The sequence below is a fragment of the Streptopelia decaocto genome (genome assembly GCF_964273445.1).
Source record: "Streptopelia decaocto genome assembly, chromosome: 24".
In the NCBI taxonomy this organism is placed as follows: Eukaryota; Metazoa; Chordata; class Aves; order Columbiformes; family Columbidae; genus Streptopelia; species Streptopelia decaocto.
In genome coordinates, this window is record NC_138679.1 from 1628614 (window position 1) to 1656594 (window position 27981).

Genomic DNA, 27981 nt, shown 5'->3' on the forward strand with positions numbered 1-27981 from the left:
CAGCAGGACCTTGGCCCCCCCCAGCTGTCCCCAGCACCTGCCCCTTGTCTGTCCCCCAGCCCCCCAAGGACAGGCTCCTCCTGGGGAACAGCTCCTCCTTTATTGGGGACCCCAGGACAGGGACGTGCACCCTCTGTCCCACCCACTGGACCCCCCCACATGCCCCCCGACCCCAGCACCCTACACGTGGGTCTCCTGCAGCAGCCGATCGGTGGCTGTGCTGGGCTCGGGGGGGCCCCAGGGGGGGCTATCCCCCCCATCCAGCCTCGCTGGCAGCACCTGGGGGGCTTCTGCCTTGCCCAGGGGCTCTTCCCCGGGGCTCTTGGTGCCCGCGGGGGACACCGAGGACGTTTGCTTCGTGATGTCCCACCACAGCACGCCCGGGGGCAGCCGCGTCCGCTTGGTCGGCCCTGCCGGAAAGGGGGGGCCATGGGGAGGGGCTGCAGAGGGTGGAACCCCAGCGTGGGGTCACGTCCGCACCCGTCCCCCAGGCTCACCTGTCAGGGAGCTGAGCAGGACCCCGACCACCACCGTGGTGAGGGTCCCCAGCGCCCCGTAGTACAGGTAGGAGATGGCGTAGAAGTCACCCAGGATGGGAGGCCTGCGGGGGGTGGGGGGGATGGGGACAGCAGTGTGACGTCACAGCAAATGTGGGAAGCAGTGTGACGTCACAGGGAACCCAGTGTGACATCACAGTGAGTGGGGTAAGTGGTGTGACATCATAGAGAACAAGGTCCACAGTGTGACATCGCAGAGAACAAGGACAACAGTGTGACATCGCAGCGAGCCACCTCCCCCCCCGCTGCCACCCCCCACCCGAGCTGTCCCCCCCTCACCGTGGCGGGGCCGGGGGGTCCTGGCGGGGGGGGAGGGGTCCCAGCAGGATGGTGCGGTTGGCGCCGGCCGTGCGGTTGTAGAGTGGGCAGAGGGTCCCCGAGGCGGGCAGCACCCCCATGGTGGCAGCACTGGGGGGGTACATGGTCCCCCCCACGGCCACCCAGAAGGAGAGGGCAAAGCCGGCGGCCAGACCCCCCAGCACACCCTGCGGTGGAGCAGAGGGGTCAGGCTGCTGTGGGACCCCCGCAGCCCCCCCGGATCCCTCCACGGGACTCACGGCCGTGCTGCACAGCGGCAGGAACATGCCCAGCAGGAAAGCCCCCAGCAACGGGCCGCTGATCACCCCCATGACGGTGAATGAGCCCTGGAAAGGGGATGGAGAGCTCTGCGGGGGGCTCAGGGCAGGGGGAGGGCGCTTGGCTCTTCCCCAGCCCCCCGGCCCCCAGCTCAAGGGCTCTCGGGCACCCAGCGGCGTGTGGCTGTGTCTTGTTCAGCTGGGCAGAGCGGATGGGCAATAGGGGGGCGGCGGGGGGGCTCACCTGCAGCACACCCCCCCCCAGCAGCGAGGCCAGAGCAGCCACCGTGATGCACAGGGTGCCGTAGATGAGCGCTGCGGGGAGACGGGAGGGCTCAGCACCACGGCACGGGATCACAACGTCACTTTGGTTGGAACAGACCTTCGAGATCATGGGCCCAACCATAACCCACCCCTGTCCCTGCCCCATGTCCTGAGAACCTCATGTCCGTCTGTCCAGCCCTCCAGGGATGGTGACTCCAGCACTGCCCTGGGCAGCCTGTTCAATGCCCCACAGCCCTTTGGGGGAGAAGTTGTTCCCCAGATCCAACCTCAGCCTCCCCTGGTGCAACTTGAGGCTGTTTCTTTGCTAAACCCCCCAGGTCCCTCAGCCGCTCCCATCACCCTTGTGCTCCAGCCCCTTCCCCAGCTCCGTTCTCTTCTCTCAACCCGCTCCAGCACCTCAAGCTCTTTCTTGTCACAAGGGGCCCAAAACTGCCCCCAGGATTCGAGGTGCAGCCAAATATGTCGTGGTACAGCACGGTGCAGCGCAGGCGACACAGCCCAGCCCAGCGTGGCCCCGTCCCCACTCACACAGCCCCTTGGAGATGAGGGTCAGCCTCCGCGGTGACAGCGCGGGCAGCTTGGGCTTGATGATGTCCTCGACGGTGACGGCCGCCATGGCGTTGATGCTGGTGGAGGCCGTGCTGGGGCGGGCGGCAGCGCTCAGCCCCAGCAGCCTGCGGGCTGCCGCGGGGAGGTGTGGGGTCCCCTCGGGGTCCCCGTCCTCACCTGAGGGTCCCACTATAGGCACAAGCCAGGAACAGCCCCGGCACCCCCGGGAACGTCTCGAAGATGTCGAGGACCAGATAGGGCATGTACTGTGGGGGGTGGTGGCTGCATCAGGGTGGGCAGGACCGCGGGGGACCCCAGACCTGCAGCGGGGCTGCGACAAGCACCCAGGGACCTGCGCCTCCGACCCGCTCACCCGTCCACCCTCGCTGCCCTCAGTTTGGTGCTCAAGAGGGCAGAGCTGGGGGGGAGCCGGTACCTGGTCTGGGGCTGAGATGTAACCGGCAAGGAGGGGATCACAGTCCTTGTAGAGTGCAAACATCACAAGGCCACAGGCCACCGCGCTGGAGACGATGCAGAAGAGCCCCACTTGATTCACCAGCAGCGCCCTGCGAGCACGGAGCACACCCGGCTGAGCAGCGATGCAGGGGCTGTGCAACGGGGCGAGGGCTGCGCGAGTGTGTGCAGGGGCTGTGCAACGGGGCGAGGGCTGCATGAGTGTGTGCAGGGGCTGTGCAACGGGGCGGGGGGCTGTGCGAGTGTGTGCAGGGGCTGTGCAACGGGGCGAGGGCTGCGCGAGTGTGTGCAGGGGCTGTGCAACGGGGCGAGGGCTGCGCGAGTGTGTGCAGGGGCTGTGCAACGGGGTGAGGGCTGCGCGAGTGTGTGCAGGGGCTGTGCAACAGGGCGAGGGCTGCGCGAGTGTGTGCAGGGGCTGTGCAACGGGGTGAGGGCTGCGCGAGTGTGTGCAGGGGCTGTGCAACGGGGCAGGGGCTGTGCGAGTGTGTGCAGGGGCTGTGCAACGGGGCGAGGGCTGCGTGAGTGTGTGCAGGGGCTGTGCAACGGGGCGAGGGCTGTGCGAGGTGTGTGCAGGGGCTGTGCAACGGGGCGAGGGCTGCGCGAGGTCTGTGCAAGGGTGCAGGGGCTGTGCAAGGGCCGTGCAAAGGTGCAGTCTGTGCAGGGGCTGTGCAAAGGCCGTGCAAAGGCGCAAAGTCTGTGCAGGGTCTGTGCAAGGGTTCAGGGGCCGTGCAAGGGTGCAAGGTCCATGCAGGGCTGCAGAGTCCGTGCAAGGGTCTGTGCACGGTGCAAGGTCCATGCAGGAGTATGGGGGCCATGCAGGGGTGCAGAGTTTGTGCAGGGGGCACAAGGGCCACACAAGGATGCAGCATTTGTGCAGGGTCTGTGCAGCAGTGCAAGGTCTGTGCAAGGGTTTTGGGTCTGTGCACGGTCTGCACGAGGGTTCTGGGTCCATGCAGGGGTACAGGGACTGTGCGAGGGTGCAGGGTCTGTGCAGGGGTGCAGGGACTGGGCTCCCCCAGGGGGACAGGGTGGCGTGGGGCCATTCCCCCCACCCGAAGCAGCCCCATCCCATGCAGAGCAAGACCCGGTTGGTGCCCGAGGACTCACGCCCGGGCCTCCCTCTCGCTCCGGCAGGCCACGTAGCGCTGGACCTGCGCCTGGTTGACGCCGTACATGGAGAGCCAGACCAGCGTGCCGCCCAGCACGAACGTCCACACCGTGTACCGGCTCCGCGGGTCCGGGTTGAAGCTGGGCGCAGCGGCACATCGCCGGGGCGGAGGGGTGAGCCGGGGTCGGTACCAGCCCCCCCGGTGCCCCCGGGGTGGGGAAGCAGGGTCAGCACCCAGCGGGACAGGGGGACTCACTCGCCGAAGTTGACGCGGGAGCCGTTGGTGGCGATGGCCAGCACCCTGCCAGGACCCCCCGCCAGCAGCACCCCCCGGATGATGATGGCGATGAAGCCAGAGAGCATCACGAAGACCTGGAAGACGTCGGTCCAGATGACAGCCTTCATCCCGCCCTGTGCCAGATGGAGTCGTGGGTCAGCACTGGGGACCCCGGGGACCCCCAGGGCCCCCGGTCCCACACTCACTATGGTGGTGTAGAAGGTGCAGATGATGCCAGTTGAGAGCAGGGACGCCCAGATGTCCAGACCGGTCACTGAAGGGGACAGCAAGGTGCTGAGCAGAACCCCAGGGTGCAAACAACACCTGGGGTGGGACAGGGCTGCGATGTCCCCAACACAGGGACGGGGACACGACAGGGAGCAGCGACCCTCCCCACCGCACCTTGGTTGAGGATCAGGGCAGGGGCGTAGATTACAATCCCCGTGTACAGCGTCTGCGGGAACAGGGGGGTCAGCACCCCATCCCGCGGCACCGCAGGCACCGGGCAGGTGACGGTGGCACCAGCAGGGACGGGAACAATGCGTGACGGTGCCGCCCCAGCGCGGCGTGTGGGAAAACACTGAGGTTTTCACTGAAAACAGGGCTCCCGCCAGGTGCTGTTTGCTTTGAGCCGTGGAAAACAAGAGCAGGGGAACAAGGACACCTCCCGGGGGCTCAGGGCATGGCTGGATTAAAGCCCCTGCCATGTCCCCCCTGTCCCCATTCCACCCATGCACCACAGACACGCACCGTGGCCACCACGTACTGCACGGTCCCGCACAGCCGGACGCTCCTGCCGAACCGGCGCTCCAGGTACTGGGGACAAGGACAAGGGAGCGTGTTGGCTCCATCCCAGCACCGAGGCACCCCCGGGGTGGGACACGTCCCCCACCCCGTCCCCACCTCGTAGGTGCTGGTGAGCCCCAGGCGGTAGAAGACTGGGAGAAAGAGGCCGGCGGTGAGCAGCGTGTTGAGCAGCTGCCCCAGGCACATCCAGAGGAATTTGGCTCCGTAGCGATACGCCTCCGCTGGCACCCCCAGCACCTGGATGGCCGACATGAAGCTGGCGGAGAGCGAGAGCCCAACAGGCAGCGCCGACATCCGCCGCCCCCCCGTGAAAAAATCCTCCGAGGTTTTCTGGCCGCCTTTGGCGAGGCCGTGGAAGAGCCCGATGCCGGTGGAGATGAGCAGCATCAGCCCGAAGACCCCGTAGTCCCAGAGGCTGAAGGTGAGCTGCTCCGGCACCCACGGCTCCAGGCTCCCCATGGGGAGCACCTGCAGGTAGATGGAGACGCGGCGCAGGGATGTGACCAGGACAGGGAGGCGCTGGAGAAACTGGAGTGGGAGAAAACTCTGGGTGATTTTCAGCCGATGCTTGATGAGCAGTGGAAAAGACCGAGCATGGTGTGGAGAACACAGATGCCACCCCATCCTGTCCTGTCCCATTCCGTCACATCCCACCCCATCCCACCCCATCCCACCCCAACCCACCCCATCCCACCCCAACCCACCCCATCCCACCCCATCCCATCCCATCCATCCATCCTATCCCATCCCATGCCATCCCATCCACCCCAACCCACATCATCCCACCCCATCCCATCCCATCCATCCTATCCCATCCCATCCCATCCCATCCACCCCACCCCACCCCACCCCACCCCATCCCATCCCATCCCATCCCATCCCATCCCATCCCATCCCATCCCATCCCATCCCATCCCATCCCATCCCATCCCACCTCGTCCCCTCCGTCCCATCCCCAGGGGGGTCGGTGCCAAGCATCTGGCTGCAAGAGGCACAGCCTGAGCTCTAGCAAGGAAATTTCCCCCGGTACCTCCCAGTTCAGAGCCCGCGGGGAGCGGCAGCGCCCGGTCCGGCTGCTCCAGGGAAGCTCCGGCACCGAGGGATGTATCCGGGGAGGGGGGAAGCGATCCTCCCCAGCCAGTGCAAACAGGGAGCGGCAGAGCTGCCACCGGAGCCAAAATAGATCTCCAGCTGAGAGGACAAAACAAATCAAAGCTAAACCTTTAGCCAGAAACAAAAAAAAGCAGCTGGTTTGCAGGCAGCTGCCTGCAGAGTGACAAGGAGCCGGTGCTGAGGCTGGGGAAAGAGAGCAAGGGGCTGCCCGGGGTCCCTGGGGACGGAGGAGGAGGCTGTGGCGATGTCCTCGGTGGTGACGAGGGGCCGGCAGTGGCTCCGGCTCCTCCAGCGCGGGGCGGGCGCCGGGGAGGCAGGTTCAGGGCGTTGGGGAGGGACCCTCGGCGGGGAGGATGGAGCCGTCGAAGGCCACGTCCATAACCCCTTCCCTCCCGCACGCCCCGGCACCGTGTGGCCCTGGGGACACCCCAGGTGGTGACACAGCACCCACGTCCCGGTGGCCCCGGTGAGCGCGGGGACAGCGGGACGGCTGCAGGATACGTGACACCCAGGCGTGGGGCTGCTCCGGCTTCCTCATTCCCCGGCACAAACGCTGCTTTGTCTCACCTGTCCCCGGGTTGGTCCCATGGGGATTACCCCTGGGGACAAACCTGCGGTTGGGACTGGGGACAGAGCCATCATGGGGACACCAACCCTCCTAAGGCATCATGGCAGGGCAGACGGGTGTCCCCAGGGTCTGGCTCTGGCCATGATGGCTTTGTCCCCAACGCCCATCCTTGACGCCCTTCGCCACGTTGCCTCTGGCTTCACCTCCTCGTTGAGCTGCTTAGAGCAGCAAAAAGGGGAAAAACAACAAGTGGTGGCTGCTGGGCCCGGCCACATCCGCTGGCACCCCACGGCACTGAGGGCACGGTGACACTGGTGGCACCGTGGGGCTGGGCTGGCCGCGGCAGGACCGCGGTGAAGGGGCTGATCCCGTCCCGTGGGGCTGTGTGTGGGGCAGGGAGGGTCCTGGCTGTGGGGTGCAGGGGGGGCAGGGGTGTGTGGGCAGCCCCCAGCCCCGTGTGGTGGGGTGGGACATGGTGGGACACGGACGCCCTGGCAGAGCATCGCCCACCCCGTGGTACCCACGGCATCGGGACCAGCGAGGTGCTCAGTCCATGGGGTCCCCACGCGGCACCCAGCACCAAGTGGGGTGTCCAGGGCTCCCAGCCCCTTCAGCCCCCACCCAGTCCCTGCAGCCTGGGGTGACTTTTGTCTGTCCCCACCCTGTGCCCCCCTCTGTTGCCAGGAAGCCACCCGCGGGGCGGCTGCGGGCAGGAAGGAAGTCACCGCGGGGATTTTATGACTCTCTCCTTCGCTCGCAGCCTCCGAGCAGCTGCCTACGCAGCCCCGGAACCGCGACCCAGCGGCACAGCCCAGCCTGGGACCCGCTGCCGGGGCTGGAGCACACGGACGCTGCAGGTACCGCGCTGGCACGGGGGGGTTGTGGGGGCTGGCCATGGCGATGGAGCCGAGTCCCGTGCCTGGGAGCGATGCTGGGCATGGGCGCGTGGCCCTGAGATGGGCTGGGGAGGGTGGGTTTGTCCACACGCCTGGAGAAATGGCTGCGTGCCTCAGTTTCCCCTTCCTCCTTCCCAGGACGGGCTCATCCCCACCCCGGAGATGCTCCAGGTTTGGCTGGGGGGAGGACACCAAGGGAAACATGTGGGGAAGGGCATGTGAGGGGCAAGGTGAGGGTCACACTGGGGGGGACAGTGCCACCACCACCCCACACTGAGCCCCCCCCCCCATGCTTGCAGCCATGGCCCCGCTGGGCGAGGAGACACCGCTGATCGGGGAGCGCTCCTGCAGCCTCTCGTCCACCGAAACCGGCACCCTCCAGGTGTACCTGTACCACCGGGGGACACCGGCACCGCACAGCCCCCCTGGCACCGCCGCCGGCATCCTCACCTTCACCTTCGGCGAGTACACGGCCGAGGAGCTGTGCGTCCGCGCCGCCAAAGCCTGCGGTGAGCAGCGCCCCGGGGGGCTCGGAGCACCGGCCGTGGGCTGGGGGGTGACGGTGACAGCCCCGCTCTGTCCCCAGGTGTGCTGCCCGTCTGTCACCCGCTCTTCGCCCTGGCCACCGAGGACCTCAGCTGCTGGTTCCCCCCCAGCCATCTCTTCACCGTGGACGAGTCCTGCAGCCAGGTTGTGGTGTACAGGATCAGGTACAGCCCCTGGGGACACGCCTGTCCCACTGTCCCCAGCCCGGGTCCCTTGGGACTCCGATGGCTGACGGGCTGTGCAGGATGCAGGATGCGGTGCTGAGGCCCCCCGCTCTCTCCATCAGGTTCTTTTTCCCCAACTGGTGTGGACTGGGACACTCCCACCGCTTCCAGCTGCTGAACGACAGGGCCAGCCCCATCCTGGACTATCCTGTCATCGATTACCTGTTCGCGCAGGTGAGCCCTGCAAGGGCCATGTCCCTGTCCCCACCACCCGCGGACACAGGGCGAGCTCCCATGTGGCTCCTCGGGTGCATGGGACACACGAAGCTCAGTGTAGCCTCCGTGCCCTCCCCAGTCCCGCAGCGATTTCATCGGGGGCCGCGTGGCCGTGGCGCTGAGCCTGCCCACGCAGGAGGAGTGCCTGAGCCTGGCCGTGCTGGACATGCTGCGCATCGCCAAGGAGGAGCAGCAGAGCCCCGGCCAGGTCTTCAGCTACGTCAGGTGAGCTGGGGACTGTGGCGACAGCCTAGTGTTCCTGGGGACAGCCCAGTGTTCCTGGGGACAGCCTGACATCCCTGGGGACAGCCCAGTGTTCCTGGGGACAGCCCAGCATCCCCGAGGACAGCCTGGTACCTGTGGGGACAGCCTGGCATCCCTGGGGACAGCCTGGCACCCGTGGAGACAATCTGGCACCCATGGGGACAGCCTGGCATACTTGGGGACAGCCCAGTGTTCCTGGGATGGGTGGGGACAGCCCAGTACCCACTGCCACCTCACGTCCCCATCCCCGGCAGCTACAAGTCCTGCATCCCGGCGCCGCTGCGGTTCCAGATCCAGCAGCACAACTTCCTCACCCGCAAGCGCATCCGGCGCCGCTTCAGCAAATCCCTGCGGAAGATTGGGGGCTGCCAGACAGACGGACGGTACCTGAAGCTCAAGTACCTGCTGGACCTGGAGCGGCTGCAGCGGCGCTGGGCCGAGGAGAGTTTCCCCGTGCGCTCGCCCAGCTCTGCTGCCGACATCGTCATCCACGTGGCCGGTGAAAGCGGCATCTCCTGGAGCTGCGGTGGATCCGAGGTGAGGGCTGGTGGCTGGGGGGGGTGCCCCAAATGGGGGGACACGGTGACCAGCTCCAGTTGTGTCCCCTTACAGAGCCGGCAGCACTTTTGCGACTTCCCCGACATCGCCGACATCAGCATCAAGCAGGCGAGCCGGGACGGCGGCCCCGTGGAGAACCGCGTTGTCACCCTCACCAAGACGGACAGCCGGGTGCTGGTGAGCTGGGGGGACACGGGGGGTGCCCTTGGTGGGGGGTCAGTGTGGGGCTGACCCCCCCTCGCCCAGGAGGTGGAGTTCCCCACGCTGCGGGCAGCCTGCTCCTTCGTGGCTCTCATCGACGGCTACTACCGCCTGACCGCGGACCCCCACCACTACTTCTGCAAAGAGGTGGCCCCCCCCCGGCTCCTGGAGGACATAGAGAACCAGTGCCACGGGCCCATCAGGTGGGTGCTGGAACCCCCCCTATCTCCACCCCCAGCCCACGGGCGATGGGGGGAGAAATCGCGTGGGGAGGAGCCGCAGGAGCGGCGAGCACTGGTCCCCATCCCGCTCGCTGCGCGGGGGACGCTGGGGTCACCCTTTGGGGACACTGTGGTGGAAGGGTGAGCCACAGGGTCCCCGGGGTGTCCCCAAGGGGGACCCTGCCCCAGCTGTGCCCTTTGCAGCTCCGAGTTTGCGGTGCACAAGCTGAAGGCGGCGGGGAGCCCCCCGGGGCTGTATCTCCTGCGCCGCAGCCCCCAGGACTTCGATAGTTACCTGCTGACCGTCTGTGTTGAGGTGAGCCCAGCACCGCCACCAGCACCGGCACCGCGCAGCACTGTGTGCGCTCCCACGGGTGTCACCGGGAGTGAAACGCAGGGCTGAGACCTGGTGCTGGCAGGGACGGTGCCACTGGCGACGGCCCTTGGGGACAGGCACAGCCCTGGGGCTGTTGCAGTGACATAGAGCACAGGAGGGGCTTGGGAGGCTCCCCCTGCGCCCCTGAACACGGTGTTGCCCCCCCAGACCCGCTGCGGCCGGGACTACAAGCGCTGCCTGATCCGCAGGGACGAGGAGGGGACGTTCTGGCTGTCGGGGGTGTCGCGGCGGTTCTGCAGCCTGCGGGAGCTGCTGGGCACCTACGGGCGCTGCGGGCTGCAGGCAGAGGGCACCCGCATGCGCCTGGCGGCCTGCTGCCCCCCCCTGCCCAAAGGTGACAGCACGGGGACAGGGGATGGGGCTGCGCACCTGTGTGACGTCACAGAGCAGGATGTTGTCATAGAGTGAGCTCTGTGACGTCACAAGAGCAGGCTGTGACGTCACAAGAGCAGGCTGTGACGTCACAGCGCGGTGAGGTCACAGCGTGCGCCCCTCATAGCTGCTCCCCCCCGCTCCAGACAAGTCCAACCTGCTGATCGTGCGCAGCGGCTGCCCCCGGCCCCCCGGCTCCCCCGCCGCCCCCCGCCGCAGCCTCCACCAGATGATGTTCCACAAGATCGACCCCCAGAGCCTCACACGGGTATGGGGGGGTCAGGGGACCGGCGGGATGGGTGGACACGGGGATGGACCCCCCCCCCACCAGCGTTTTCACCCCCCAACAGGGTGAGAGCCTGGGCCAGGGCTCCTTCACTCACATCTACAAGGGCATCAAGCGGGACCAGGAGGAGGACGGGTGCCACCAGACAGAGGTGGTGCTCAAGGTGATGGACGGCAGCCACCGCAACTGCGCAGAGGTGAGGCAGCAGCAGCCCCTGGAGCAGCACCGGGGGGTCCCCAGGGCCCCCCCTGAACAGTGTTCCCCCCTCGCAGTCCTTCCTGGAGGCCGCCAGCATCATGAGCCAGCTGTCCCACAAGCACCTGGTGCTGCTGCACGGCGTCAGCCTCGGGAAGGACAGTGAGTGACCGTCCCCTCCTGGCACCGCGATGGCACTGCCGGGGGGGCACACACCGGACCTGCCCGTGCACCCACCCCTGCAGGTATCATGGTGCAGGAGTACGTCAGGTACGGGCCCCTGGACCTCTACCTGAAGAAGAACCGAGGCATGGGGAAGGTGACAACGAGCTGGAAGCTGCAGGTGGCCAAGCAGCTGGCGTACGCCCTCAACTACCTGGTGAGTCAGTGTCCCCTGGGCCACGCGTCCTGCGGCTCCGGCGTGTCCTCGTCCTACAGCTCCCATGCAGCCATGTCCTGCAGCTACAAGGCATCCCTGTCCTGTGGCTACTGCGCATCTGCATCCTTCAGCATCTCTGCATCCATGTCCCATGATCCCCACACATCCATGTCCCGTGGTCCCCACGCATCTGTGTCCCATGGTCCCTACACATCCATGTCCCGTGGTCCCCACACATCTGTGTCCTTCTCCCGTCCCCAGGAGGACAAGAGAATCACCCACGGCAATGTCTCTGCCAAGAAGGTGCTGCTGACGCGGGAGGGGGACGTGGCCAGCGGCAGCCCCCCCTTCATCAAGCTTAACGACCCTGGAGTCAGCATCACCATCCTGGCCAAGGACAGTAAGTGCCTGTGCTGACCGGGGTGTCGGGGGGGTGGCAGGGCCACCTCGGCGGGTGCTGAGCAGGGCTGTCCCCCTGTCCCCAGTGCTGGTGGAGCGCATCCCCTGGGTGGCCCCTGAGTGCCTCAGTGACTCCAAGAGCCTGGCGCTGCCGGCCGACAAGTGGAGCTTCGGGGCGACCCTCTGGGAGATCTTCAGCGGTGGCAACATGCCCGTCAGCCTGCTGGAGCCCCAGAAGGTGATGCTGTCCCCTTCTGCTTCATCCCATCCCTCCTTTACCAACCCTCCTGTCCCATCCCACTGCATCCCAGCCCTCCTGCTGCATCCTGCTGCATCCCAACCTTCCTGCCGCATCCTGCTGCATCCCAAACCTCCTTCTGCATCCCTCTTGCCCCATCCCACTGCATCCCATCCCTCCTGTCCCATCCTGCTGCATCCCAACCCTCCTGCCGCATCCTGCTGCATCCCAACCTTCCTGCCACATCCCACTGCATCCCAACCCTCCTGCCGCATCCCGCTGCATCCCAAACCTCCTTCTGCATCCCTCTTGTCCCATCCCGCTGCGTTCCAACCCACCAGCCCCCCACCGCCAGCCCCATGCTCTGTCCCATCCCCACAGAAGCTGGATTTCTACCAGAACAGCCTCCAGCTCCCCGCGCCCAAGTGGACGGAGCTGGCCACGCTCATCGCGCAGTGCATGGACTACCAGCCCGGCCGCCGGCCCGGCTTCCGCGCCCTCATCCGCGACCTCAACAGCCTCATCACCTCCGGTGAGCCCGGGGATGGGGGGTGGGACGGGCACGGGACCCCCACGGTGTCCTTACCAGCCACCTCCTCCAGATTACGAGCTGCTCTCAGACCTGTCACCCAGCGACGTGACGCTGCGGGACAGCTTCTGGGGGTACGAGCCCCTCGCCATGTGCCAGGACCCCACGCACTTCGAGGAGCGGCACCTCAAGTACATCTCGCTGCTGGGCAAGGTGAGGGGGGGCAGGGGGGCCCCCAAGACTCAGTGCACGAGTTTCATACAAACCCTCCCCTCCTTACCTGCATTTGGGGCACTAAACCCCTTGTTTGTAGGGGGGTGCTTTTTCCTGCAAAGCTGAGAAACGCTTGGTTTGTGCTGTGTGTGGGCAGTCTGGGGGGGGAAACTGGGGGGGTCTCTGGGGTCTCCCAGCATCCCACAGCCCCTCCTGGCTGTCCCTGGCCAGGGCAATTTTGGGAGCGTGGAGCTGTGCCGCTACGACCCGCTGGGCGACAGCACGGGCGAGCTGGTGGCGGTGAAGAAGCTGCAGCAGGATTCGGCCAAGGAGCTGCGGGACTTCGAGAGGGAAATCCAGATCCTGCACTCGCTGCAGCACGAGTTCATCGTGCGGTACCGCGGCGTCTGCTACAGCCGGGGTGAGCACGGCCGGGGGACGGAGCGGCCGGGGCTGCCCACGGGGATGCTGCCCATGGTGATGCTGCCCACGGGGATGCTGCCCATGGTGATGCTGCCCACAGTGATGCTGCCCACAGTGATGCTGCCCGCGTCCCCGCCGGCGGGTGATGGATATTGGTTGACAGTGGCTGAATGTGAGCCACCAGTGTGTGCCTAGGTGGCCAAAAAGGCCACCAGCATCCTGGCTGGTACCAGCACTGGTGTGGCCAGCAGACCCAGGGCAGCGACCGTCCCTGTGCTGGGACCTGGAGAGGCCAAACCTCAAATCCTGGGGGCAGTTTTTGGCCCCTCTCGCCCTTGAGGTGCTGGAGCGAGTGGAGAGAAGGGAACGGAGCTGGGGAAGGGGCTGGAGCACAAGGGTGATGGGAGCGGCTGAGAGACCTGGGGGGTTTAGCAAAGAAATGGCCTCAAGTTGCGCCAGGGGAGGTTGAGGTTGGATCTGGGAACAATTTCTTCCCCAAAGGGCTGTGGGGCATTGGAACAGGCTGCCCAGGGCAGTGCTGGAGTCACCATCCCTGGAGGGCTGGACAGACGGACATGAGGTTCTCAGGACATGGGATAGTGCTGGGGGTGGGTTATGGGTGGACTTGATGATCTCGAGGGTCTTTTCCAACCAAACTGACTCTCGGCTGCGGCGCAGGGCGGCGCGGGCTGCGGCTGGTGATGGAGTACCTGCCCAACGGCTGCCTGCGCGAATACCTGCAGAAGAACCAGCCCCGTCTGGACCACAGGACCCTGCTCCTCTACGCCTGGCAGATCTGCAAGGTGGGACCGTGGGGCAGCAGCAAAGGGGGTCCCGCTGTCCCAGGAGGGGGATGGAGCAATGCCAGGGGGCGGTGGTCCCGCTGGATTGAGCCCCCCCGGGGATGCTGTTGGGTCCCGGCCCCCGTGAGCAGCTGCACCCCCCGCAGGGGATGGAGTACCTGGGGGCACAGCGCTGCGTGCACCGCGACCTGGCCAGCAGGAACATCCTGGTGGAGAGCGAGACCCACGTCAAGATCGGGGACTTCGGGCTGGCCAAGCTGCTGCCACAGGACAAGGACTATTACGTGGTGCAGGAGCCCGGCCAGAGCCCCGTTTTCTGGTGAGGGTGACACCGACAGCGGTGGGGGTGACCCATGGGGCTGAATCCGGCGCTCAGCACCCTCCTGCCGGCAGGTACTCGCCCGAGTCCCTGGCAGACAACATCTTCTCCCGCGCATCGGACATTTGGAGCTTCGGGGTCCTCCTCTACGAGCTCTTCACCTATGGCAACAAGAGCAAGAGCCCCTCGGAGGTGAGAACCCTGCTTCCCACAGTCCCGTTGTCCCCACCCCAGACCCGTTATCTTTGGGATGAGCCCCACGGTGACACCATCCTGTGCCCGCAGGAGTTTCTCCGCATGATGGGCACTGAGAAGCCAGCGCAGATCATCTGCCACTTGCTGGAGCTCCTGAAGGACAACCGGCGGCTCCCGGCACCGCCCGGCTGCCCCACCGAGGTGAGAGCCCCCCCGGGCTGGCGGGGGGCCCTGGGAGGGTCCTGGGGGCCCACCCTGCTCCCCTCATGGCCCCGTCCCTTGTCCCCAGGTCTACGCGCTGATGCTGAACTGTTGGGCTTTCGCCCCCGGCGCCAGACCCACCTTTGGGGAGCTGGTCCCCAAGATCGAGGCGCTGCGGGACGGCCGGAGCAAAGCACGCGGGTAGCCCCCCAGCCCCAGCATGGGGGGAAACACGGTCTCCCCGTCACCTCCCGCCACGCAATGTCACCCGCTGTCCCCACACCCCGTGTCCCCCCTCCCCGCAGCAGGCACACCCCCCCCGTGATGCCGCTTGTCTTTTACCCCCCTCTGCCTGTCACTGTCCCCACAGCAGGATTTGGCTGTTTCCTGGTAAAGTTTGGTATATTTGCCAGCTGGGCTGGGGTGAGAGGGGATGCACGGGGAGGGGGGATGCACAGGGACCTCGGGCTCCCCCCAGGACAGGGCCATTGCTGGAGGTAAATGCCCCCCAGTGGGTTTGGGGCTCCCCTTGCCCCCCTCAGCCCATGGTACCCCCAGGAAGGCTCCAGAACCCGCATCCTCATTAACAAAACAACTTCATTTATTCTCCCCCGGCCCTTGCTATCCCCCTGGCCACGGGAGGGCAGATTTGGGGTAAAACCAGCCAGAAACAAGCCAAAGACGAGCCCGACGCATGGTGGCACTTGGCAGCCCCAGGGCTGCGTATCGCAGACACCACAGCGGAGATGGAGCCTCAGCCTCGGGGTCCCCGGTGTCCCCCCTCACCGCACGGCAGCGCCGAGCAGCAGCGCCCGAGGCTCCCGCGGGTCGCACCGGTGCGTCCCCTCGGTCCCGGGCTCCCGGTCCTCCCCAGCCACCCTAGAAGACGCTGATCCTCTTGCCGCAGCGCAGGTGGGGCTCGTGGATGGCATCCCACATCACCACCATCTCGTAGGGCACAAAGCGGTGCACCAGCAGCAGCTCCCGGTAGTAGCAGGGATCGAAGGGGTCGGCCCTGCCCAGAGCCCCCACGCCCATGGTCCGGATGCCGGCGTGGGAGGCGGGCGACAGCCCTGCCTTCTGCAAACACATGCCCAGGTAGACGTCGTCGATGGGGAACAGCGCGATGCTCTGCGATTGGCGGGTGATGACGCGGGCGGTGAAGCCGGACATGAGCATCCCGCCGCCGCCGCAGTAGGGCGGGTACCGCTTGGCCGCCATGAGCTGCCGCGGCACAAAGTACTTGCTGGCCTGGGTGCGGACGGGGAAGTTGTTGATGAAGAGCTGCCCCACCATGAGGTGCTTCTCCTGGGCGCCCTGGCTGGCCATGGCGAAGTGGACCATGTTGTCTGTGTTGACGAAGACGTCGTCGTCACCGTTGAAGATGAAGCGGGCGCCGGGGCAGTGTTCCTCCAGCCAGGCGTGGAACAGGATCTGCTTCAGCGTCAGGTTGAAGAACGTGTCTTTGAAGTCCCACTGCAGCACATCCCGGTGCTCCCGCTGCTCCACCCGCAGCAGCCGGTTGAGTTTCTTGGCATCCCGGGCATTGGGGGACACCCCCACGAGGAAGACCCTGCGGATGAAGGCTCCTTCAAAGGCCCTCTCCTTGCCCCACGTCTTGCGGATCACCTCCCGCCGCTCATAGTTCGCCGGTGATGACTTAATGGCCAAGAGGAGGAAGACGTTGGGGGACCCCTCGGGCCCCCCACACTTGCTGGGGACGCCGAGCAGCTCCGGGAAGGAGCGGCAGTGCCGGTACCGCATGAAGTCCTGCACATGGTGGGGCAACTCGGCAAAGCCGGAGATGTTGTGCACTGAGACGTTGGCCATGCACGGGACCACGGTGGGCGGCACATGGAGTGGGGGGAGCCGGGGGGCCAGCCGGGGGCTGGGGGGGATTTTCTGCAGGGGGATAGTGTGGTAGAACAGGTAGCAGAGCCCCAGCAGCCCCACGGCCACCAGAGCCCACAGATCCAGCCTGTAGCGCCGCAGGGACATGCTCTGCAAGAGATGGGGAGGGGATTGGGCGCTGGGCATCTCCGCAGCCCCCCAGGGCCATCCAGACCCACATCCGGGGTGCAGCATCCTTCCCGCCAGGTGGAAGGGACCGGGGAGATGTCCCCGTGTCAGACGGTCACACTGTGCCACCAGGAAGCTGTTTGCTGCCACACAGGGTGTCCCAGGCTGGGCAGGGCACCCATGGGTGCTGGGCGGAATGCGGCTCCTCCACCTGCACTGGGCAATGGACCCAAACCAAGGAGTAATGTCCTGGTTCTGGGATGGGGCCGTTGTCTGGGAGAGCCCCAAAACCTGGGGGTGGCCAGCAAGGTGTGGGGAGTTAGCAAAGGAGGTACCACCAGCTCGAGGCATCATCGGGTGGTGGGGGGTGGTCCTGGGTGCAAGGAGCCCACCCCGGTTTGCTGTGAGCAGCACTTGCCCTTAGAGACAAAGCACCGGAACAGGGACCCCCCAAAAAAATATGGGGACCCAGCAAAAGCCCGGCTGCCACTTGTCCCCCGGCCCCTGTGCAGAACCCAGCCGGACCTCACCCAAGGTGGGGACCCTGTCCCGGGGCCCAGGAGCACCCACTGGGACCCCCCGCACCACAAAGAGCAATGAGACCCCCCAGACCCCTTTGGTACCTTGTCATAGAGCCAGCTCTGGGCCATCGTCACACCGCACCTGCCCCAGCGGCACAGGGATCTGCTGTGGGGATCCTCCCCCTGCCGGCTGCCGCGTCCTCCTGTCCCTCCACCTGTCCGTCTGTCCACCCACCCCTCTGTCCGTCCAGCTGCCGCGGCTGGGACAGCGGCACCCGGGGGTGCACGAAGGGGCTCAGCAGGGCGCTGCTGCCTCCCTGCCTCAGTTTCCCCAGTCCCGCAAGTGGCAGAAACCGGGAGGTTAAAGTCCCTAACGTTGTGGCAAAACCAGTTCCGCAACAGTGAGCCACAGGACAGAGGACATATAGGATGTATCAGGTGAACTGTGATTTCGGTGATGACAATAAGCTGACAAGCCATGGGCAAAAAGCCAGATGCAACATGGGCAAGGAGCGTGCCAGCGGGCACGCGTGTCCCTGCGCTGGTGGCACAGTGTGGCACTAAGGGAGAAGACCCCAGACCCTTTGACACCCTTCGGGATTCTTCTGCCTTTCACCATCATCCCCAGGTGATACCTGGGCAGAGGAGCAAGGGTTCCACAAGCAGGATTTGAGAGGCGGGAATTTGGCTATAAAAAGGGACATGAAGAAACGCGGGAGCATGGCCACCACCCCGAGGACACCTCCGGCCACCGTCCCCACCGCAGGCACCGAGCCCGGCCCCGGCGCACTTGCTACAGAACACATCGTGGGAGCCAAGACTACAAATCCCATTATAAACATCGCAGGAGCCAAAAGGGAGGTGAAATCTCTGTCTCTCTTGTCTCTCTTTTCTCTCCTTTAGATTTCTTTTCGATAAGTAATGGCAGCTATAAACCCCACCTGTGCCGCAGAACTTCCTGCCGCTAAATTATTTACCAATCGGGCTGGGCCGCAAAATAAAAGTCTTTTGTTTATGGACCTCAAGTGTGGCGTATGGTCCATCCCAACCAAGATTAATCTGAGTCACCCGTCCTCCCGTGCTGGGCGGGATGTGACAGTGGCACATCAGCCGAGCCCTGTTGCCAAGGAGGAGCCCGGATGCCCCGGGGATGCGCATCCGGCAGGGGGGACTTGTTAGAAAATAGCGTTTAATAAACCAGACAACACAGGGACCCCAAACAAGAGCGCAGGAGCACCTGCCGGGACCCCCTTGCACCACAAAGAACCATGAGACCCGCCCCCCCCCAACCCGCCTGGTACCTTGTCACAGAGCCAGCTTGGGGACATCCTCACACCGCGCCGGGCACCAATCTGTCCGTCTGTCCACCCGCCCCTCTGTCCGTGGGGCAGCAGCACCCGTGGGTGCGAGGAAAGGGCTCGGCAAGGTGCTGCCGGCTCCCTGCCTCAGTTTCCCCCGGCCCCGCAACGCTGGAGCCCCCGGGGAGCCGCTGCACATCAGCCGAGCCCCGTTTCCAAGGAGGAGCCCGGAGGCCCCGGGGATGGGCGTCGCGGCGGGAGGCGGCGGAGTGGGGGGGGGTATTGGAAAATAAAGTGTTTAATAAAAGAGCAGCTCCTGCCCCCTTCACAGCACAGAGGAGGGTGGAGGGGACCGACCGCCGGGCAGCAGGAGACGACACGGTGACAGTCACAGAGCGGGGCCGGAGAGAGAGGAGGAGGAGGCTGAGGAAGGTGAGGAGGCGGCAGGACCCCCCCACCAAAGCCCCGTCCAGTGTTTCAAGTTCACACAACCAAGGGGGAGGCCCGGGGGTCTCGGGGGGTCCAGCAGGAGGCGGCTCAGGACCCTGCCAGGTAGATCCCTGCAGAGGAAAGGTGGTGGTGGGGGAAGTGCCAGGATGGGGGGAAAGAAGCTTGGGGGGGCAGAGAGGGGACCCCAGTGTACCCAGGGATATGGGGAGCGGGGAATGGACCCTGTGCACCCCAACAAAGGGACTCCACGCACCCCAGGGCTACAGGGGATGATGAAGGGACCCCCGCACCCCCAGGTGCCCCCCAAGCCGTACCTGTAGCAAACCTCTTCTTGACCAGCGACATGCGGTAGCCGGCGCTTGCCAGCTCCAGCTCCACTCCCGACAGCGTGCTGCCCTCACTGCTGAACTGGGCAGCCACCGGACTGGGCTTACTGGGCCCGCAGAGGGGCTCCCAGCTGGCCGAGAGCCGGCCACAGCCTGGGGGGGACAGCGGAGACGTTTGGGGGGGTCTGCGGGGGACAAACCGGGCCCCTGCTCCCCGAGCAGCGTGGGGACAGCCTCACCTCCCTGCCCCGGGGCACCAGGGACATCCAGCAGCCTCCAGAGCAGCCTCTTCTCCTCCAGGTTCCTGCGGGGACACGGGGACATCCCCAAGCCCCCAGGCCCCCAAATCCCCCTCACTCCACCCCATCCCATCCCCCCTTCTCCCACCTCCCTCCCTTCCCCACCCTGTTTCCCAGCTCAAGGTCCCCATCTCCCACCCTGGGGGTGTGTTTGGGACCCCTGGTTCCTCTGTGTCCCCTTACCAGCTGGCCGTGGGCTGCAGCCGCAGGTTGGTGAGGGGCTCGTCCACGGGCAGTAGGACGTGGACGTTGGCGAGCGCCACGGGCAGGGCCATGGCGCCGGCGTTGTAGCCGTACTCGACGCTGACGCGCGTGGCGCCGGGCGAGCAGTCCCAGCGCACGCAGAGCCGCAGCGGCGCCGCGCCGGCGCCCAGCCGCGAGAACTGGGGGGTGGCGATGGGGTTTGCGGGGGGCAGCGAGAGCCTCCCACCCCCCAGGAGCTTTGTGAGGGTCCGGGGGTCCCAGCCCTCCCTGCTCAGGGCTCACCTGGTACTTGAGCAGAGCCACGTTGTAGTAGGAGGCGGCTGGACTCTGCTCCGCTTGTTTCTGCAGGTGCCCGGTCAGCGCTGCCATGTTCAGCCAGAAATCCTTGGTGCTGGGGTCACTTTGGGATGGGTCACTGCGGGGACAAGGTCAGAGCAGCAATGGGGCACCCTGAGAAACCCAGCACCCCAACACCCAGCTCCCCATCGCTGCATCCACTGGCTCCCGGCGATGCTCCGGTTCCCTGGGGACTCCAGGAACCCCATGTACCCCGGTACCCAGCTCCCAGCGCTGCATGTGCCAGCTCCCAGGATGTCCAGGCACCTCCAAAAAAACAGGTACCCCCGTGTACCCCAATATCCAGCTCCCAGCACTAGATCTGCCAGCTCCCACCCACCTCCATAAAATCAGGTACCCTGTGTACCCCAAAATACAGCTCCCCATCCACCAGCTTGCAGGATGTCTGTGACCCCCTGGCTCGCCCTGTACCCCAATTCCAGCCCCGCCATCACTGCATCCCCCACCTCCCAAGGTCCCTGTACCCCAACACCAGCTGTCACCATGTCCCCACACCTGTAGAGCAGGTCGGCGTTGGGCAGGAACTGCTCGATGGCGCCGGCGTTGAGCAGGCGGAAGCTGAGCACGGGGGGGGCCGCGCTCCCGCTGAAGACGCGGACGATGCCGGCGGGGAAGGACATGGTGAGCTCCCCCGTCACCTTCACCAGGCAGCTGCTGGGACAGGACGGGGGTCAGCGGACACCCCAGGTGGGACGCAGCGGCTGGAGGGCCCCCCCGGGACCCCCGTACCTGTCGGCGTCGTGTCCCTTGAAGTACGCGTGGACATACTCGGTGAAGGCGGTGGCCACGGGCAGCGTGTCCTGCGAGCCCAGCACCACGGGGCTGGGACCCCGCGACAGCCCTGGGGAGGCACATGGGAGGGTCAAAGCCTCAAAGCCTGGATGGGACCTCCCCACAACCCTTTTGGGGTGGCTCAGGACCCCCCAGGTAGATCCTGGGGAGGTGCCAGGATGGGGGGATATGCCCAAGGTGAGGACAGTCACCATTGAGGGGCCAGGGCTCAACGCCAGCCTCAAATTGGGCTACCTGCACCCTCCGCCCGGGTTGGGCAGCACCCAGGAAAGGGGAAAGGAGCTTGGGGGGGCAGGAAGGGGACCCCAGGCACCCCAGGGAGCAGAGAGGGGACCCCAGTGTACCCAGGGACACAGGGAGCATGGAGGGGACCCCAGGCACCCCCCCCAAACCCCTCAGGACCCACCGAGCGCCGGCTGGGAGACGGCGAAGAAGCCGCGCTCGCCCAGGCTGGCGGGCGCCGAGTGCGAGGGGCCGGAGCTCCAGGAGGGCGAGGGGCTCAGCGAGCGCGACTGCGGGGGACAGGGTGTCCGGGGGGGGGTCTGGGTCTGGCCCCCGCCACGGGGGTCCCGCAGCCCAGCCCCGCTCCCCCCAGCGGCCACGCACCAGGTCGGAGTTGCTGCCGGCAGCCAGACCAGCCGCAGGTCTCTTGGTGCGGGAGCGGCGGGGGGGGGCCACCAGCGGGACCTCCCGGGGGGCTGCGCTGGGCCGGGCGGGGGGAGCATCTGGGGGGGTGAGGAGAGAAACCCACCATCCAGGGGGCTCAGCAGGGTCTCACCAGCGCCAGGAGCGGGGCAGGTCTCAGCCCAGCCCCGGGGCAGAGCTAAGGGTATGGGGGGGCAGAATTAAGGGGGATTTGGGGGGACAGCTCCTGCACCCCCACCACTCACCCGGCTCAGGCTGCGGCGGGGGAGCCACCGACGGTCCACCCTCCATCAGCCTTGTCCCCAAGCCTTGGCATGTCCATGGCGAGGGGCTGGAGGACTCTCCCCCGCTAGGGGGGGCCGGGGAGGAGGAGGAGGACGAGGCCGAGTTGGAGGAAGGACAGGGCAGGGGGGGATGATGGTCCCCGCCAGGGCTGTGTGCTCTGCCCCACGCGGGGGGCTCCCCAAAAGGGTCGGGTGAGGGGGCTTCGGGGGGCACCGTCCCGCTGGCGCAGCGGCTGCGTCCCCGGGGGCCCGATCCCCCGTCCCCCCCCAGCCCCTTGGCCCCGGGGCCGCTGAAGACGGCGAAGCCGGGGGGCTCGGGGAGGCGGCCGGCGGGGCTGCGGGGCCGCGGCGCCCACGCCCCGGGGTCCCGGGCGGCGGGGGGTGGCGGTGGGGGGGGGTCCAGGGGGCCGGCCCTCTTGGAGAGGGGGCTCTGCGGCGTCCCCGGCTGCGGGGTCCAGGGTCTGGAGTCCGGGGAGGGTCCGGGCGGGGGGTGCGAGGGCGAGTCCAGCCCCGAGTCCTCCACGTTCTCCGGGGAGGAGGAGGAGAAGGGGGAGGAAGAGGAGGTGAGGACGTAGGCGCGGGGGGCTGCGGGGAGACCCCGTGTCAGGGCGCTGAGGGGTGGGCCACGGCACACTATGGATGCCGGGGTCCCCTCCATCATCCCTGACCCCCCGAATCCTCACCCGGGAAATCCTCCGCTTCGAATGCCGACTCCAGGGGGGGCCCGAAGAGAGCAGCAGGGGGCACCGTGTCCGGGGGGGCTGTCCCGGGGCCGCTGTGATGGGGACAGAGGAGATGGCTCAGTGTCCTCCCCCCGGGACCCCATAGGGGCCCAGCCCATGGCACCCTGGTCCCTCCCTGCCCCGTACCTGTTCACCTGTGTCACCAGGTGTCCCCTCCCGGCACCATCACCTGCGGGGAGAGGGGACACATTGGGGTTGCACCCCACACCTCCGGGAACAACCCTGAATCCCCAGGACCCCCCAGCATGGTGTCACCTCCCGCCAGCGTCCCCTCAGGGTCTGTGTCACTTGGGGCCGGGGTCAGAGATGCCACGTGCCCTGCAGAGGGACAGGGACAGGCAGCATTAGGGGACACGGAGCCAGGAGGACACCCAAGCCGCAGCCACGCCAAGTCCGCAGGGTGGCACTTACGAGATGATTGTCGTTTGACGGTGCCCTGCAAGAGATTGGGGACAGGGGGTCACCGTTGGCCCTGGCACAGTCCCTGGGGACCTTGCAGCCCCCCCCAGGCTCACCCCAATGCTGGGGGGCAGGATGAGGTTCCCCACGGTGGCCTTGAGTTGCTCCATGGTGGCCTCAGCGCTGTCACCTGCCTCCCGGGGCTGTACCGGTTTGATGTGGACGTAAAACTTGCGGGGCTCGTCCTCGTCATAGTCGGAGTCGCTGGAGGAGCAGACGTGGTTCTCTGCCTCGGCTGAGCCCCCGTCAAGGCAAAAATCCCCAAAATCCCCAAAATCCCACCCCAAAAATCACACACCCCCCCAAAACAGCTCAAGGATACTGCGGGTGACATCAGGGCGCACGGTGAACCCGTCCTCATCCACCTCCGGGCAGCCCTGCAGGGATTTGCTCAGAGAGGCGCTCGCTTCCCAGTCCTCCCAGTATGGGAAAAGCCAAGCCTGGCACTGGGATACTCACCACCTCAGCATCGGGGGATTCCCTGGGGAACGAGAGCCGCAGCGTCACATCCCAAAGTGGGGATGGGATGCGGGATGCAGGGATGTAGGAATGCAATGCAGGATGCAGAGATGGAATGCAGGGATACAAGGATGTGGGATGGGATGTGAGGATGTGGGATATAAGGATGCAGGGATGCAGGAATGGGATGCAGGGATGCGGGATGCAGAGATACAAGGATGTAGGATGCAGGGATGGGGTGCAGGATGCAGGGATGGGGTGCAGGATGCAGGGATGGGGTGCAGGGATGTGGGATGCAGGAGGTAAGGATGCAGGAGGGGGTGGGATGCAGGATGCAGGGATGCGGGATATGGGATGCAGGGACGCAGGGACACAGGGAGAGAGTACATGGGGATCTTACACAGCATCACGATCCCTCTCCTTCCGGCTCAACCCCGGGATGCGAAAAGCTTTACTACGGCTCCTCTTGGGTCCTGGGGTGGGGGCACAGGGTGATGAGCAGCCCCCCCTTAGCAGCCCCAAAGTCCAAGGTGTGGGGGCTGCTGGATGCAGACGTACTTGCCTTCCTGCGCTGGGGCCAGGCGGTACTCGTCGAAATCCAGCACTCCTGCCAGCGAGAGCGGGATCAGCCGGGCACCACGGCTCCGTCCGCACACGAGGGACGGGGAGCATCGCTCTTGTGCAAATGGGGGGAACCGCAAGCTCACCTGGCCGCTCCCGCCCCGTGCCCTTGCTCTCAGCAAACCTCCGCAGCAGCATCTCGGTGCCGATATTCTCCACGTTTTGCTTGAATTCTTCATGCACCTGGGAAGGAAAAAAAAAAGGGATGCTGTATTCAAAGAGGGGGACAGTTTGGGGCTGTCCCCAAGCTGTCACACCTCCCTGGGTACTTACCTGCCCAATCTGGACGTGGGTGTCCTCCACGGAGTGCGAGTAGGAGCCAATGAGACCCTTCATGTGGCGCAGGTGGGCTTCTTCCACCTCCTGGAAGCGCTGGGGGGACAAAGGGGGAGTTCAAGCAGGGTGGCAGGTCCCCAGGGGTCAGCGTGTAGACAGGGAGGGAGGTTCAGGCAGGATGGCATGTCCCCAAGGAACAGGGCTCATCCAGGGTGACACGTCCCCATGTGTTGGCATCACCATGGCGGGGTGCTCAGCCAGGCTGGCACGTCCCCAAGGACCAGCCTGTCCCGAAGCAGGAAGGGATGCGGGATGAGGGGATGGGATGCAGGATGTGAGGATGCAATTCAGGATGCAGAGATGGGATGCAGGGATACGAGGATCCAGAGATACAAGGATGGGATGCAGAATGCATGGATGAGGGGATGTCCCCAAGGACCACCGCACCGCGCACCCGAGCACCACCTGCACCCACCCCGCTCCTGCCTGCACCCCCTGCCTGCACCCCCTGCCCACCGCAGCCGAATCCAGCATCCTCTGCTCGAAGTCAGCACGGGCAGCGTTGTACTTCTCCACCGCTCGCCGCAGCGCCTCGCCTGCCTTCTTCGACTTGAGCTCCGCCTGCGGGGACCCAGTGGCGGCCGTCAGAGCTGGGGACGGGGACAAAGGGACCACAAGGACCATCCCGGGGTTGCAGGGGGGGTCTGACCTTGTCGATCTCCTTCTGGCTGGTGCCCTCCTTGCGCAGCCGCTCATACTCCTGGCACTTGCTGTGGTAGCTCTCCTTGGACTTGGGCAGCAGCTGGGCCACCCCATGCAGCAGCTGGACGGCCTCCAGAGTCCCCGACACCTCCTCCTTGGACTGGGGGGGGACACGGAGGGGTGGGCAGGGGGGATCGGGGTGTGTGGGGGTAAGGTGGGGGGGGGGATGCGGTACCTTCTTGTGCACCCGGCCCTGCTCCTCGCCGTAGCGCGAGATCTCCTTGATGAGGTCGTGGAGCTTCTTCATCAGCTCCAGGTGGCAGAGGGCCAGCTTGTCCGAGGAGATGCGGAAAACCTCCCAGAGCGGCGCAAAAGTGCTGGGGGGGGCGCACAGGAAGGGATGAGCAGGGTGTCCCCCCCCCACTCAGAGTGTTCCGGACCCCCCAGGCCCCCCCCTTACCCCAGCTGGGTGCCATTGGTGGCCATCTTCGACAGCTTCACCATGGCCTTGGCGTAGTTCTCCTCAATGGCAGCTCTGGGGACAGTGGGGAGAGGGCGCTGGGGACGGCGCCTGGTGATGCCAGGACCCCCCCACGGCCGCCCCCCCAGCCCGGTACCTCTCCCGGACGAAATCAGCCAGCTCCTTGGTGGAGATCTGCCCGTGCTTCATGTTGTGGTAGAGCACATCGAAGCCGTGGTTCTTCTCGCCCTGGTGGGGGGGCCACCTTCAGCCCCCAAAGCCCCCCCAGCACCCCACGGTGTGGGGACCCCCTCCCCAGGACAGTGACACCACCAAGAGCACCCGCTGGCACCAAGCACCATTTGGGGTGGAAACATTTCAGGGTGCACAGGGGAAACTGAGGCAGGGGGAAGAGGAAGATGCCGGCAGCTGCCAAACCAGGAAGAGCCGGCCGCGCCGTGTGGTGCTGCCAACTTCCCCCCCCCAGTGCCAGGACGGGGATCCCCGTGGGGACAACGGGGACAGGGACATCACCATGGCCGGGAGACCCGCAGGCACCCACACCCATTGCTCCCCACTTCCCTCAGCAATTAACTGGCAGCGTTAATGGAGGCGCCGGGCCTTGCAAAACAACCGGTGGTGATGAACCCCCCCCCCTGCAGCAAGTCCTAGAGTGTGGGGGGCACCCATGGGTGGGGGTCCAGGCTTACCCAGAAGTGCTCGGTGAAGTAGGACATCTTGGAGGGGGGGACGGTGGTGTGGGGACCCGCAGCTCAGCTCCCGGCGCCCTGGGGACACACCTGGCCCTTACCGGGGGGGTTTGGCACGGACCCCCCCGCACCACGCCTGCACCCGCCACTATTTATCGGTTTTGCCGGGAAAGCGCAGCCCCGTGGCCATGGAAACCGCGGGCTCCCCCGTGCCCCCCGCCACCGCTGCGGCCCCCTCCCCACGGCGGGCAGCACCCCGGGGGGGGCAGGAGGGGCTGGGGGGGCCACCCGGGCAGCGCTGGGGCCCGACACCAGATACGCAGCTAAATAATAAATGAGCGGCTGCTGCGTGACGGCGGCTGCTCCCGGCCCGGCCGTGCCGGGGGCCCCCACCCCCCAAAAATCACCTCCCCCGCCCAGCCTGCCCCTTCCTTCCCCCCAGAAATGGGGACCCAGACATATGCCCCACCCCCCCCCGCCTGAACCCCAAATGCACCCAGTCGTGCCGGGGGTCTTCTGCCTGAGCAGTCCCCCAGCACCCAGATGGAGGGACCCCCAGGCTGTGCCCCCCCACCCCAGGCTGTGCCCCCCCAGCCCCGCTCCCCATCATGCGCTGCAGAAAAACAGGAAACCAAAAAATCGTGCATGGCTGGAGGCTGGTGTGACGGGGGAGGGGGGATCCCCACTCACCCTGGGCTGCTGGGGGGCTCGAGGGGCCCCCCCGATCATCCTTGGCACAGCCAGGGGTCTGGGGGGGGGAGAGAAGGGGGTCAGGGCAGCCGCAGCCCCCCCAAACCCCGCTCCTGCTCGCCCGACCCGGCCGTACCCTCCGCACAGGCTCAGCCACCTGTGTCTGAGCGGGGCGGGCTCAGCGCGGCCCCCCCCGCGGGGCCGGAGGGGAAGCGGGGCTGGGGGAGCACCGGGGGGGCACTCAGGGCCCCCCGGACCCCGACCCGCCGCCGGTCACGAGCGGCCGCAGACGCCGCGAACCCGCCGCCACCGGCCAAAGTCCCCGGAGGTGGCAGCGGCCACCGAGTCCCCGAGCGGGCCGGGGGGTGCGGGGGGGGGTGCAGCATCTCGCCGGGCTGCGGCACAGACCCCCCGGGACCCCCCGCGCCCCCCAGCCGGGCGGCCCCGGCCACCCGCAGCGGTGACCTTCAGCGGAGCGGAAAGCGGGGGACGCGGGCGGCCCCCCCAGGGGTGCGGGGGGAGCTCCGGGGGGCGCCGGATCCCGCCCGTCTCGGGGAACGGCTGCACCTGCCCGGGCCGGGGGTGCTCAGTGAGGGTGGGGGGCGCGGGGGGGGACTGTGCACCCCCCCACACTCCCCCGGTAGCTGGTCTGTTGGAGGGAGAAGCACCGCGGGAGGGTCGGGGCGTGCACAGGAGTACAGATGCACCCCCACCCCCCAAAAAAAAGAGGGAAAACGCCGAGCCGAGCCCTGCACCTGCAGCGGGGGGTCGCGGTGGGGGCTTCCCGCAGCACCGGGAGCGGCGCTTTCGGTAGAGGGGGCTGCTCGGTTGCATGGGGAAGGGGGGGCTTTTATTGGGGAGGGGGCAGCGGGGGCTGCCCCGGCTCCCAGGGCGGGGTGCGCTGCAGCGGGGAGGAGAGCGGGAGGGCTCTTGCTAACGAGGGGGGTCGCGGGGCTGCACCCCAGCCGCGGGGAGGGGGATGCTGCAGCTGAGGGGCTGCGCCCTCGCACGGCGCGGGAGCGGCGGGGGCTGCACGGTGGGACCGGGGGCTGCACCCCGCTCCGGTACAGCGGGGCCGGGGGTCGCTCCTCGCTCCGCGGGCGGGACCGGGCGGCCGCGGGACCCGGGCCCGGCGGGGCCGCACTCACCTGCGGGGCCGCCCCCGCCCCGCTCCGCTCCGCCGCCGCCCCGCGCCCGTTCCGGGACGCGCGCTCCGCGCCGGGACCGCGCCGTGGGCGGGGGGAGCCTCGGGCCACGCCCCCTCCTGCCGCGCCGCCT

General features: G+C 66.9%; 4 protein-coding genes across 8 annotated transcripts; 1 reads left to right on the forward strand and 3 right to left on the reverse strand.

The window, feature by feature from the left end:
- Positions 1 to 180: 180 nt before the first annotated feature.
- On the reverse strand, positions 181 to 5713 carry SLC5A5 (solute carrier family 5 member 5; the record flags this gene model as incomplete). Its single annotated transcript, XM_082071884.1, has 15 exons — positions 5663 to 5713; positions 4729 to 5160; positions 4576 to 4641; positions 4228 to 4279; positions 4032 to 4099; positions 3805 to 3959; positions 3548 to 3688; positions 2403 to 2532; positions 2144 to 2232; positions 1946 to 2058; positions 1377 to 1447; positions 1115 to 1201; positions 837 to 1042; positions 498 to 601; positions 181 to 410 (listed from the first exon to the last, which is right to left on the reverse strand). Exons 2-15 carry the CDS (start codon positions 5089 to 5091, stop codon positions 181 to 183), a joined length of 1875 nt encoding a protein of 624 aa, XP_081928010.1. The 5' UTR covers positions 5092 to 5160; positions 5663 to 5713.
- Positions 5714 to 7039: 1326 nt separating this feature from the next.
- JAK3 (Janus kinase 3) lies at positions 7040 to 14734 on the forward strand. Of its 2 annotated transcripts, XM_082071759.1 has the most exons (24): positions 7040 to 7170; positions 7509 to 7718; positions 7796 to 7919; positions 8042 to 8153; positions 8275 to 8420; positions 8714 to 8996; positions 9072 to 9194; positions 9264 to 9421; positions 9644 to 9755; positions 9984 to 10170; positions 10355 to 10476; positions 10559 to 10690; positions 10767 to 10851; positions 10935 to 11068; positions 11330 to 11468; positions 11554 to 11705; positions 12087 to 12237; positions 12308 to 12447; positions 12679 to 12868; positions 13549 to 13673; positions 13820 to 13992; positions 14067 to 14184; positions 14278 to 14388; positions 14477 to 14734. In XM_082071759.1, the coding sequence occupies exons 2-24, from the start codon at positions 7511 to 7513 to the stop codon at positions 14591 to 14593; spliced, it is 3342 nt and encodes a 1113-aa protein (XP_081927885.1). In that variant the 5' UTR covers positions 7040 to 7170; positions 7509 to 7510; the 3' UTR covers positions 14594 to 14734. The 2 variants fall into 2 exon arrangements, with proteins under 2 accessions (XP_081927885.1, XP_081927884.1); XM_082071758.1 differs by having other exon boundaries at positions 8714 to 9194.
- Positions 14735 to 14905: 171 nt separating this feature from the next.
- B3GNT3 (UDP-GlcNAc:betaGal beta-1,3-N-acetylglucosaminyltransferase 3) lies at positions 14906 to 18049 on the reverse strand. Its single transcript, XM_082071760.1, has one exon. The coding sequence runs from the start codon at positions 16759 to 16761 to the stop codon at positions 15268 to 15270; it is 1494 nt and encodes a 497-aa protein (XP_081927886.1). The 5' UTR covers positions 16762 to 18049; the 3' UTR covers positions 14906 to 15267.
- A 68-nt stretch (positions 18050 to 18117) lies between these two features.
- FCHO1 (FCH and mu domain containing endocytic adaptor 1) lies at positions 18118 to 27931 on the reverse strand. Of its 4 annotated transcripts, XM_082071843.1 has the most exons (30): positions 27852 to 27898; positions 26704 to 26761; positions 26014 to 26091; positions 25461 to 25552; positions 25304 to 25378; positions 25079 to 25220; positions 24851 to 25003; positions 24658 to 24762; positions 24139 to 24237; positions 23952 to 24048; positions 23807 to 23851; positions 23645 to 23717; positions 23245 to 23266; positions 23108 to 23162; positions 22842 to 23020; positions 22738 to 22762; positions 22582 to 22644; positions 22453 to 22495; positions 22267 to 22358; positions 21545 to 22168; positions 21261 to 21379; positions 21061 to 21166; positions 20592 to 20703; positions 20358 to 20513; positions 19788 to 19920; positions 19485 to 19684; positions 19242 to 19306; positions 18991 to 19155; positions 18716 to 18786; positions 18118 to 18620 (listed from the first exon to the last, which is right to left on the reverse strand). In XM_082071843.1, the coding sequence occupies exons 3-29, from the start codon at positions 26038 to 26040 to the stop codon at positions 18764 to 18766; spliced, it is 3090 nt and encodes a 1029-aa protein (XP_081927969.1). In that variant the 5' UTR covers positions 26041 to 26091; positions 26704 to 26761; positions 27852 to 27898; the 3' UTR covers positions 18118 to 18620; positions 18716 to 18763. The 4 variants fall into 4 exon arrangements, with proteins under 4 accessions (XP_081927969.1, XP_081927967.1, XP_081927968.1 ...); XM_082071841.1 differs by having other exon boundaries at positions 18118 to 18786; XM_082071842.1 differs by lacking the exon at positions 26704 to 26761 and having other exon boundaries at positions 18118 to 18786; positions 27852 to 27931.
- Between the last annotated feature and the right edge of the window lie 50 nt (positions 27932 to 27981).

What these genes read in the sequence shown, in the direction of transcription:
- JAK3 (XM_082071758.1), top strand. Translation starts at nt 7,511, where the DNA reads ATGGCCCCGCTGGGCGAGGAGACACCGCTGATCGGGGAGCGCTCCTGC. An exon ending in ACGCCTGGCAGATCTGCAAG is followed by an intron (nt 13,674 to 13,819) that starts GTGGGACCGTGG and finishes CACCCCCCGCAG; the next exon opens with GGGATGGAGTACCTGGGGGC. An exon ending in AGAGCAAGAGCCCCTCGGAG is followed by an intron (nt 14,185 to 14,277) that starts GTGAGAACCCTG and finishes CTGTGCCCGCAG; the next exon opens with GAGTTTCTCCGCATGATGGG.
- B3GNT3 (XM_082071760.1), bottom strand. Translation starts at nt 16,761, where the DNA reads ATGATGCCTCGAGCTGGTGGTACCTCCTTTGCTAACTCCCCACACCTT.
- FCHO1 (XM_082071842.1), bottom strand. Translation starts at nt 26,040, where the DNA reads ATGTCCTACTTCACCGAGCACTTCTGG. An exon ending in CCCACGTCCAGATTGGGCAG is followed by an intron (nt 24,049 to 24,138) that starts GTAAGTACCCAG and finishes TTTCCTTCCCAG; the next exon opens with GTGCATGAAGAATTCAAGCA. An exon ending in AATCCCCCGATGCTGAGGTG is followed by an intron (nt 23,163 to 23,244) that starts GTGAGTATCCCA and finishes AAATCCCTGCAG; the next exon opens with GGCTGCCCGGAGGTGGATGA.